The sequence below is a fragment of the Brachyistius frenatus genome, unplaced genomic scaffold (assembly GCF_029030835.1).
Source record: "Brachyistius frenatus isolate BFR_SWC_R1_liver_20210118 unplaced genomic scaffold, ASM2903083v1 Contig_90, whole genome shotgun sequence".
Taxonomy (NCBI): Eukaryota; Metazoa; Chordata; class Actinopteri; family Embiotocidae; genus Brachyistius; species Brachyistius frenatus.
Window position 1 is genome coordinate 242,474 of NW_027210689.1, and position 11,835 is coordinate 254,308.

Genomic DNA, 11,835 nt, shown 5'->3' on the forward strand with positions numbered 1-11,835 from the left:
CCTCAAGTGTTACAAACCATAGGACTGATTTATTAGATGAACTGAATACTGAATCATTGGAAATGGTGCAATCTCTTTTGTAATGAATATATTCTTTATTTTCATATACACATTTCAACATACTCCATTTATCCTTTTGATAAGACGCACTTTTTTCTTTTAAGCAATGCTTTCATCAAACATATTACAAATCTAAAATAAAGGGAACAAATGATCTAATCTCCCATCTTTTGGAAAGCTACTGGGAATGCGACACATTAAAAAAAGAAAAATCATAAACATAAATTTAACACATCCCAGAATAACAAGCTCTAAATGCTACTAACTTGTTTGTACAAGAGCGTTAGTGATACGTTTTTAGTATTTTGCAGATACTGGACAAAGTGGTTAAGAAAGTCAATATAATGGATAGTTCAGTACATTGGTGTCATGTTTAGCTCATTCAATATGCATCCAAGCAGCAGCCACCCCCGTTACCTCCTTTAGTGAAACAATCATGGCTGTTTAGATGCCTCAGCTCTCTGTTCTAATACACTGCAAAACTGCAGATGACGGGATACAAATAGTGTTACGAGTCAGTCACCTTGCACATAACCTCCTTATTTCGACCCCTGCATCAAAGTTTAGAAAGCCCCGGGTCACCTGATAACATCAGCTATCTGATACCTGTAAATCTATCAGTGTTCAGCAGCACACACTGTCAGTAGGGATTACTGACCACAGGCTTATACAGTAGCAGACAGTGGGCTGACCACCAGCGGCGACCCAACGCCTGGAGTGAAGGACTGTGACATCTGTAGCGTGAGGTCACTATCATTATGCAGAGGTTATGGTTGATGTCAACCGACAGTCAGCATGTGGACAGTGATGGTCAAATGGCACTGCAAATGGCAATTTACAGAAAAACAAAATACAACATCTCATTTCGCACTTTTTTCCCCACACTTTCCAGAAGGGTATAGTTTGACCGTTCAATAGTGAAATGTCAAAGATGGCATAAAGGAACAACAAAAGGTATTTGATGTACAGTTAACTGGTGGCAAACTTGTGGAATGAATATAAAACTTCATTTTATTCACTTCAGTGAAAAAAAATGACAAATATTACAGTAATGGGGAATAAAGGAACACTCGGCACCAGCTCATTGTTCTTCCTGATAGTTGCAACAGTAGTTGAGGACTTAACTGTCTCAGATATCATTGTTCTTCCCTTTGTGAGTACACACACACACACACACACACACACACACACACACACACACACACACACACACACACACACACACACACACACACACACACACACACACACACACACACACACACACACACACACACACACACACAGCTGCACTTCTGCAAAAAGTCATCATGTCAACAACAACACAAAAGCTAATAACCACTTTGTAAATACTCTGTTTTTAAGCATAGTAGGTTTGCCATGCTGCAGTTAGGGGAGAAGTGTATGTGTATGTGTATGTGCGTGTGTGTGCGTGACAAAAAGCTTTAAAGAAACAGTGGCATGAAGGGGTGAGTGAAGACATGCCATGAGGCAGGTCATGTGACACACAGCTTCCTCACCGGGGCACAATGACCCTTTGGAGGAGACCAGGACTCAAGGTTTACCTTTACCACAAACCTCCTGCATAAAAGAAGGCAGATCTGGACTGGACTTAAAGCAAGAGTTTTAAACATAGGGAAATTATGCTTATTCGTTTTCCAGCTAAGACTTAGACTGATACCACACACACATCTGTACAGTAAATATGAAACCTTCACCAGCAGCTATTAGCTTAACCTGAAAGAGACAGTTTTTTTTCCCCAAAATCTCAAACATGTTATGTGACATACGTACATCTTTTTAAGTGGGCTGTACAAAAATCGTGCTTCTGTCCTTCTATCAGTCGTGAGAATGAAGCGTCCTATTACTGGACAGACACACCACTCTCTGAACTGTCATTCAAATCTCTCTAAATAAACTGGAGGCTAAAAAGAAGTCTTAGTTGCAGAAACATGCCACATTTTGTTTGTACAGTAACACAGTTTGAAGTTGTTCATCAATCACATCTTATGTGTGTCTCAAAAGCTGAGCTCACAACGTGTCGTCCAGTTTTGCAAGGCGGCAACTGCTCTCTCATCAGAGAAATCTTACTAAATGTTTCCACTTTGTAAACTTAGGGGTACTGAAGCATGTTTGACTCTCAAACAAAACATTAAATGACAAAGCACAGCCATCTATTTGCGATTCCAACATATGTAGCATCACTACCTTGTTGCTATCTCGCTCTGAAAACTAAATCCACTGAACAAATGTTTCATATACTATAAATTTAAAATGCTAATGGAGCAGAAGTGGTCAAAGTGGTTGGGCAGGTTTAAGTGGAGTATCAGCACAGCACAGAGCTGATGGGAGCTGTTTGGATGTGGCTCGAGTGAAGATAGTGGAAGAGAGGTGGCACTTTCCATGGCTGAGACATAGAGAAGTTGTTCTTCCTGTGTGACTATCAATGTATTTATGTGTGTGTATGTGTGTGTGCTGGGAGACTTAGAGAGAAGGCAGATGTGTTTAGCAAGCACAGCCCCCGTGGCTCTCTGAGGTTGAGTCTTTAAGGCCCTGGTTCTTGTGGTTGGACACGAGGTTGAGGTCTCCTTCCATGCTCTCGTTCATCTTCTCACAGATAATGTCCACCAGACACTCAAAAACCTGCTTGACGTTGATGTTGTCTTTAGCGCTGGCCTCGAAGAACTGAAAACCTACAAAGGAGAAAGAGTAGAGATGAGGCTAAAAGTGATTTCAGTACAATAAAACAATAGATGTAAAGATGGTAAAATACACATCAACCCAAACCTAAAACTGTCTGTAGCCAACAAGCTAAAGGCAAAACAATATTGTGTGAGTGTGAGTGTTTACCGAGCTCCTCCGCCAGCCGTTGGCCATCCTCTGTGGGTATGTGCCGGTCATCCTCCAGGTCACACTTGTTACCAACCAGGATCACCTGAGCATTGTCCCATGAGTATGTCTTAATCTGTGTCGCCCTGGAAGACAGAGACAGCAGGGAAAATATAGTAGATATAAATCTATGATAGATTTACATAAACTATAAACCAAAGAACATACGTTTTAATGTATAGTGTAATTAACAGGAAAAGAAACTCGGCCTAACCCCACACATTGCACATTCTACTGAACTCATGAGAATTTATGGAGGTAATCTGCCAAAAAGACACATTAGACCAAAAAAAAAAAAAAAAAAAAGCATCCTGCTGGTTTGAACATGTCCAACTCACCAATCTTGAACTGCGCTGAAGGAATCCTGGTTAGTGATGTCATAAATAAGCAGGAAGCCCATAGCCCCTCTATAGTAGGCTGTGGTGATGGTACGATAGCGCTCTTGCCCTGCTGTATCCTGTAATCACACACACACAAACAATTAAACACCTCCTTCAAACTATGCTACACTTTACATTTATTAAACTAAACAAAACAATAAAAAAAAAAAAAAAAAAAATCATTTATTTTATGTTATCATTCAATATACGACTTTAAACCACAAGGGGGCCATATTGTCCAAACTATAACCTTGACCTTTTGCTACAATAGTCTCTAATATGACAGCATTGAGTTGCCACTGACAGTTCATGGTTGCAAATTCAACAGTTAACTATTAAAGTGATTCGTCAACTCCAAAGCCACTCTAATTCAGGAACATCTGGCACAATGCTGATGGACAGGTACTGTAGGCTGAATGTGGGAGTATTCGGTGGTCTACAGTGTTTCCCCAGATCCTGTCCTGCTTCACTGATAACACCCATCGTATTTTAAATATGTTCATTTGAAATGATTTTCAACTGGTTATTAATGACATAAAAGTGGATATGGCTTCAGAATGCTAGTAATAACCCAGCTGACTATCCAGGTGAAGGTTTGGCCAAGTTTGAATTCGTTATAGTACCACATGGACTGGCAAGCGCTTAACCTTTAAACTATTTTTCTATAACTAGATTTTTTTTTTTGCCATTTATCTGTTATTTCAGTGCATATATTTGACATCTTTATTCACCGCTTTCTGTTACTTTTAGCTGACTGTTTAGACTTTCTAACTAGTTTTTACCCACTCTCAGTCAATCATGTTGTGTTCAGGTGTAAGGTGACTCATTATATGGATTTCTTTCTTAAATCATAATTCTGTTAATGGTGGGTATCGGTAAACGATAGGTTACGACTGAGAGGTTTTCCATCTGAAATTAATTGCCATACCAAAAATCGTGAAGATGATAAAATAGGAAATCCGGGCAATTAAAAGCAAATAAAATTGTGAGCAGTTTTTCATTTAGTCTAATTTGTAAAACAGGAAAAAAATTGGAAAAGGCCCGGTGGTGGATCCTGTGTACTGGGAAATATAACGCTCCCTTCGTGTATTTCTTTCCCTCCAAAGCAATTGTCTTCATTAGCACATCAAAATGCCACTTTTTCTACATCACACAACTCTCAACAAGATGGCATTTAGATATGAGCTCCTGCCACAGTCATTTCTCATCCAACCAGGACTTCCGCCTTACATCAACAACCAGCCAGCAGGAACAAACACGCAGACAACAGACAACAGAGCTATAGGCGTCACAGAGTTGGAGAAGGTGTGGCCACTCACTGTGCAGCGGTGCCTTGCCGACACAGTGAGTGACTGTTAATCAGAAGCATCTTGTAATTAAAATGGATGCTGTGTGCGGTAACACACTCAACAGCTCCATATAGTTTAGTGGATATTCAGAGCAAAAAGATCAAACGAGTGTACTGAGCTGGTTCTCTCAGGGTTACTTGGTAACCTGTCTGAGTCCGTCATTTGCATCAGGGGCCTCAGTGTGTGTTTGTGTGTGTTTCAGTGTTTGTCTGATGTTTTCCTCATTTTGAAGAGGAGGAGTAGGAGGAGGCGGGGTGGGTTGTCCAGGTAACCAAAGGCCGCTGAGGGTCATGAATGTTCCATTACAGCCAGTCGTTGGCCCAAATGATCCTTCTCACTTTACAAAACGGACAGGACAGAGGGCAGTCTTCTGCATAAGTCCTTCAAACCTAACGAAACTGACTGTCTCCAGGGTTGCTACAATAAAAAAACACAACAGTAAACAAAAGCTGCTCCCTCGTGTGTACATGTGTGATGATCTAGTGAGGAGTTTAAATCGGACTTCTGCACAGTCAGAGATTCTGCCTCACTGGGATCTTAAAACATGCGTCACCTGCGTTTATGTTTTGTTTGCTGTCAACACAAAGCAGTGGCACACACAGGATATCCTCCCCTGGGATAACACACGCAACATACTGGTTGCCATGTTTATGCTAAATGTGCGATAAGGTGTGCCTGCGTTTGCTTGAAGAGCAGAAACATATTTCCATGACACAACGAGGACACGGTGTGAACACATTGTGCATATGTTTGAGCTCTGTGTGTTCACTGTGCAGGGGCCATGTGGTGTGTTATCAGGCTAGCTTGTTTCCATGATACACAAAGCGAGGCTAGCAGCTGGCAGGGTGGGCTCATCAACAATACTCTTTGTCTAAGGATCTGCTCAGATCTCTTGCAGATGGTAGCATAAATTTAACAGTCGGCAAAATACCACAGAGTTGATTATTAACATCACGTAAGGGAGAACATGCGTGCTGCTCCCACACCCTTTAAATACACAGCTACATTTGCGCAGCACTATTTCTCCATTATGGCTGCGTTAGATGCTGATAGGGAACTTCCCCTGCTTCCTGAGCTAAGGAAATACCAGGTTTCTCATTCATTCAACACCTTCATCAGTAGATACAGTACGTCAAGGCCACGCACACACAATGCCCCACTAGTCACATACCAACCTCAAACTCTTTATACAGTCATTACAGTTCATTTTTTCTCCTCCTGCTCTGCTGGTTTTCACACACTGCAGGTAATTTATAAGAGACACATGCTTGGTCCGGTCGGTGAATGTGTGTTTTGGTGTGGGCTCCTCTGCTGCTGATTCATTTTGGTCACTGTTTGTGTATCATACAGTGACTCACAGATTATTGGTTCAAATGAATCACCTGTTTGAACAGACTTAACGATGTATATTAGTAGGAGGAATGTGAAGGTGGTGGGGAAAACTAAGGATACAACTTATAATACAATATTAAAGCCCCTGTGATGAAAACAATGGTTCCGTTTATTATTGAGACTTTCAGAGATGTTGATCCGGCTCACTCGTAGAAGCAGGCTAGCTGTTTGATCCTGTTTCCAGTCTTTAAGCGAAGATAATCAGCTGTTTTTAAATGAGTATTTCTATTGTGGAGATATGAGTGGTGCTTTTCATCAAACTCTGAGGAAGAAAGTGAAGTATTGAATCCCTATAAGTCAAACCATTTCTTTAATGATATACTCAAGAAATTTAGCAATTGTGTTGCGTTAAAATGAGAACAGAAAGAGACATAATTGAACAGCAGAGGTGGTGATATCACCATGTTAGGGCTTCCTCCTCAGAGTAGTTGAGTCGAATCGTCAGTCAGTTGACTCCCCCCCGCCCCCGAAATGCACCACTGAGTGACCACAGGCTCCACTACCTAGCTAATGGAGGTTTTGGCCTCACTGCTGTTGCCACTGATCAGCAGCTTGAACATAAGTTCTGGTAAGTGGCCCTTCAGTTTTAATGTTTTGTCAAATCACCTTATTTGATGAAGAAAAAAAATCTTACACCTAATGTAAAACATACAAAGGAGGGATATAAAATGACTCATGATAACGTATAACTTCTTTTAATGTGTCAATTCATTTTAACTAAAACTTGAAAACTACAAACTCAAGCCTTCGCAAATTGTCATTCAAATTCACTGACCATACACATAAAGCGCAAGGGGATGCCAAAGTTACTCTTATCGAATGGATGTGTAATTATCTTGTTGCCTAAAAGTTTACCATAGCAACTAAAAGGTGGCATTGCCAAGATTAATAGTTTCATTAATTCATAGAAAATTTATTGAAAGACACAATACCATCAGATCTGAAGTAAGAGAGTTTATCTCTTAACCCTGGCCACCAACTAGGCTTTAAAACATGAATTAAAACTCTGGAAACCTGAAATCTGAACTATACCCAGGACAATCCCTCTCCTTCAGCATTTGTGTGAACACTCAGTCTCAGTCCCAGATGTGGACAGATAAGGCTAGGTAAGAATATGTATGAGGAAGTCATTCAAATTAACAGGTTAAACTTGCACAACGGCCAATCCCACAGACAAAGGTCTTAACAAGTCTTCTGTTTAAACTTCTAAACATCTAAATGTAGACAGTTGTTCTTTAAATTTGCCCTGGAGCTGAAAAAGCATTTCACATTCTTACTTTCCTTTTTTAATTGACCTGTTTTTCTTTTCTTACAGATGAACCAATAAAATCTCAAAGAGAATGGAGGATCCATTTCCCTTCACAACAACAAATTACGATAGGATGAATACAGAGCTCAGGTGTACTGTTGATTTCAACAGAGGCAATAAATAAGCAGTATCAAGTAAAGCTGTAGTTTGGTAGACTAAACCTGTTGTTTTATGCTTTCTGTCTGCCTATTACAAATGTGGTTATGTGATGCGGTGAAATACTGCAAATCAAAACCACGATGCATTTTTAATCCACTCACCCAGACCTGCAACTTGATCCTCTTGTCGTTGCGGAAGACAGTCTTGACCTTGAAGTCGATGCCCACCGTACTGACGAAGGCAGAGGTGAAGGAGTCGTCTGCGTAGCGGAACAGAAAGGACGTTTTCCCTACGCTGCTGTTGCCAATGATCAGCAGCTTGAACATGTAGTCAAAGTTCTGGTCGGCCGCATCCTTCTGCGAGGGCTGCTGCTGGAGCCGCGAGTCAGTTGATGCCATCTAAAGAGTAATTAGAAGGGTAAATCAATCTCAGAATTTAGGATAACCTGAAGCATTTACTGGAAGCATTTTACCTAAAGGATCTTACTGCACCATGACTGTAATCACCCTCAGACAACGGCTGACACTGGTTAGAACCAGCAAGGTTTGTGACTAACGATTATTCTATTGTTTAATTTGTTGATTGTGTGACAAAATATCTGTGACAAAAAAATGTATCATTTAACTTCATGTCATTGCAGACAACAGTTATTACATATACACATCACATTACAATGATGTTGGGTGACGTAGCATAATGCTAACATTAGCTTGATAATTTGATTCAGACTCCTCCGTCATTGATTTTAGCAAGCAGAGTGAGAGTGGAGTTTCAAAATGACTACAAAGTCTAGAAAACAGTTGCGTGGCACCTGACAGGTCAGAGAAAAAGGCAGAGAGCTTAAAACGGTAGCCTTATGTTGTTATTTCTAAAGTTATTCCAGGGTCAAATCTGTGAAAACTATTTTATTAAAATAAAATAGTTTTAACAATTTCCCGAAGCACAAGTTGACGTCTTCATTTTAGAGCTGCTGAGCCAAATTGAGTCAAAGTCATCAGTCAGTTGACTCAGCGCCCACAACAACCCGCCAAATATGACACTGATTACACGACATATGAATGGAGAATTTTCTGTATAATGTCTTGAGTAAATATCTTTCATTCTAGTTAGCTAGCTATACCGAGGAAAATTGACAGTAGGTCTGCATATGTTACACTATTCCTAAAAGAACAAGAAAAAAAAAGCCAGATCTTGTGGTTCATGATTGGTGCCTTCAAGGTATCCTGTGGAGTTTTTGACCAGGTAATGAAAACAGAAGCACGGCAGAGACAAAGCTAGAAATAAGAACGCAAGATAGCTCAAATGTAAATAATTAGGACATTAATTTGATTATGTTTTGACTCCGTTAAAAGGTTTGTAATTTAAAAAAAAACAACTATTGAAAGTTTAGTTAAGAATTTTGCTTTTCCAGCAAATTTAACAAACCTGTGCCATATGTCCATCTGCTTCATTATAACCATTAGTCTCCATGTAATCTCTCCCGGGGCAGGTAAGATGACCTGCCATTAAACCGTTTATTGTCAGTCATCTGCACAGTGGGAGGAGGAGAGCAGCTGCACTGCTTTGGGTGTGAAAAGAAGAGCAGAGGGCGAGCCATGTCTATCCTTTCAAAAACATACAAAGCTGATCAATCAGTGCAGCTCAGCCCTGCCTCTCTCTGGCGAGACTCGTCTCCGTGGAGACCAGACGAGGACCCTGCTGCCTGCAAGACCGATTAGTGGTCAAAGCAGTGTGTTCGCCCAGCTTTTAACTCCAGAGCGGGATGGAGATATCTATCTCACGACCACCAGGAGCGGTGGAAAAAAGAGGAGGAGAGGAGAGAAGCATCATTACTGAGAAATGAAAGAAGTCTGGCTAAATCGTTTACTGTGTATGTTTTCTCTCACAATAATTACGGAACAGGGACTCAAAAATCACTTGTACACCGATGGCTCAGTTTGGTCCAGCTATCAAAAACTTAAAGGTAACAGAATGGATTTTCAAAGACTGCACAAGTACAGAAACACCACTAACTCTTACAAGTTTATGGGATGATCCTGACATTAAACCAAACTTTAAGTTCTATTAATAACTTGTACTTGAATGTGAAACGCATTCCACCTCAGAGTCTGTACACACACCAGACTGCGCAACCTGATGTGCTGCTGGATGTTGTAATGAAGCGCTGCTGCTTATTGACAGTGGGAACAGGACACAATGCTCTTTCACAACTTTTCTTCACTGTTGAATGTGAGGCCTTGGTACATTCACTATAAACACAATCTCTGGACACCGAAAGGTGGTTTCAGGGTATTACATAAAGGCCTGTGATTATGGAATAACCCTCAAGTCTCTCTAATCTCTAAAGACATTTGTAAAAATCCTAAATCACATGATGCCTGTGCTATGTGAGGGTCCAAGAAGTAAATTTGTGTGTACTTGCAGATCGTATAGCATCAATTCGCCCACTCTAAAAATTACATCATTTTCTTACTACCTCTCCTCAGCTCAGCTTAAGCCTGAGGTAAACCCAGTCACATGTCCTTCATGTTTACTGTTGCCGCTAAGGATGTCTCACATAAATCAGCTTCTCCTTTTTGTAAACATGTTGTATAGATTACAAGAATTTGACGTGCTTTCTAATGATGTGTGATTCTGTGGTGTCGAGTTCCTCCTCAAAATGAAAACTGCTGAAGACACACAATAAAATGCAATAAGTGCAATCATAAAGGCCTCTTTCTCTGCAAGTTGAGGGTAAATGTTGATGACAATGAACAGAATCTCATTCCAAAAACTATATTGAGCCGTTGAGTGTGCTACCTCATTCCAAAAACTGTAAACGAACAAACAAAACAGGCTGAGCGGATCCCACAGAGCAGCTTCGATGACTTTGATAAGGAGTCCCACATCATGACAGTCAACTCAGAGGAGACAGACTTCCCCCAGGTAGTGAAGCTAGCCATTTACTGAGCTGCAGAATGAGTGACAATTGAAGCTCCTTTATGGCACAATGGAGCGTCATTATCTCCAGTAAAACAAATAGAGGCCATTACGGTGTACAGGGCCTGATGATGGTGCAGTCAGGTCCCTCAGCTGGCACTGTTTGCTGAGAGGAGCCAGAGGGCTGCCTGAACCAACAGGAAATGACCACTATTGATTTGTTGGCAGCTGTCACATCTGTTCTCTCATTAGGAGAACCGAGAAACAAACATAAATGGACAACAAAGGCTTGGAAATGAGTATTATGTGGATAATGGGAAATACAAATAGCAAATGCACCTCTGGCAAATACAGTATGAGCAACAACAACAGACCTACATTCAAACATGTATTATTCCATGGGGATAAATCCATCAGCCTAAAAATCCGGCAACATGTAACTGAGCGAATGTTCCCAGTTCGCAGTCAGACATGAAGTAAGTGTGAGGCAGAAAAAACAGCTGGACTCAGAAACGTACCTTCTTTCGGAAGAAAAGAAACGTCCAACCCGGTTCGCTTTCAACTCTTGACTCCGATATCTTCCTTTCGGCAGTGAGATGTCGGGCAAACTAGTGTTCAAACAAAGTGCACCTGAAATATCCTTTCCTGCTCCAGCGGCAGCACCAGCAGTAGCCGACGTGCTTTCCTTCCTCAACAGGCGACTCTTTTTCCGTTCCGGTGCTGGAGGACTGGAGCAGCTCCCGGATCTCGGTTTGTGTACAAAGCTGATACGACTGCCAGGACTCCCTGAGTAACACAGTGACTGCGGACACTGAATCCGCCGCTAAAAGCTGCGAGGCGGTGTCTACCGCCGGCTGCGTGAGGAAAGGAGAGGAGAGGAAAGGAAAGGAAAGGAGAGGAGAGGAGAGGAGAGGAGAGGAGAGGAGAGGAGAGGAGAGGAGAGGGCTGTCCGTGGTGTTTGCGCACGTGAGCGCGCAGGCACCAAACCAACACGCACATCCTGAAGAAACAAATCGTGTTTTAATGTCTCTACGCGGACAACGAGTGTGTGAGCAGGCCGTGACATATGTTTATACAGGGTGACCCCCGTCACCCTGCTCAGGATAAAGCGGGTATAGATCATGGATGGATGGATGGATGGATGGATGGATAGGTTTGAAGGCCCAATGCAGAGTTTTGTTTATGTTATTGTTTTACCCTTTTATCCCTATCAGCATTGCAGCAAGGCTCGTTGCCCCTGAGCAAAAATAAACTGTAGATCCTATGACCACCCAATTCTGCCATGTGGGCTACACTCTGATATATGTATACCTATAGTGTGGGATATAGGCTATGAACGTCCATTACTAAGCCCTTGCCAAACAAGTTCACACATTGTTGATTAAGCCTACCACTACCAGGTAAACCTTTGTGTATTTCACAGTTTACGGAGATTTTA

The 11,835-nt window shown here is 41.4% G+C and overlaps 1 protein-coding gene across 1 annotated transcript; it reads right to left on the reverse strand.

The window, feature by feature from the left end:
• Positions 1 to 80: 80 nt before the first annotated feature.
• On the reverse strand, positions 81 to 11,220 carry rab3db (RAB3D, member RAS oncogene family, b). Its single transcript, XM_069710229.1, has 5 exons — positions 10,916 to 11,220; positions 7,640 to 7,876; positions 3,288 to 3,406; positions 2,911 to 3,035; positions 81 to 2,753 (listed from the first exon to the last, which is right to left on the reverse strand). The coding sequence occupies exons 2-5, from the start codon at positions 7,874 to 7,876 to the stop codon at positions 2,566 to 2,568; spliced, it is 669 nt and encodes a 222-aa protein (XP_069566330.1). The 5' UTR covers positions 10,916 to 11,220; the 3' UTR covers positions 81 to 2,565.
• Positions 11,221 to 11,835: the final 615 nt, after the last annotated feature.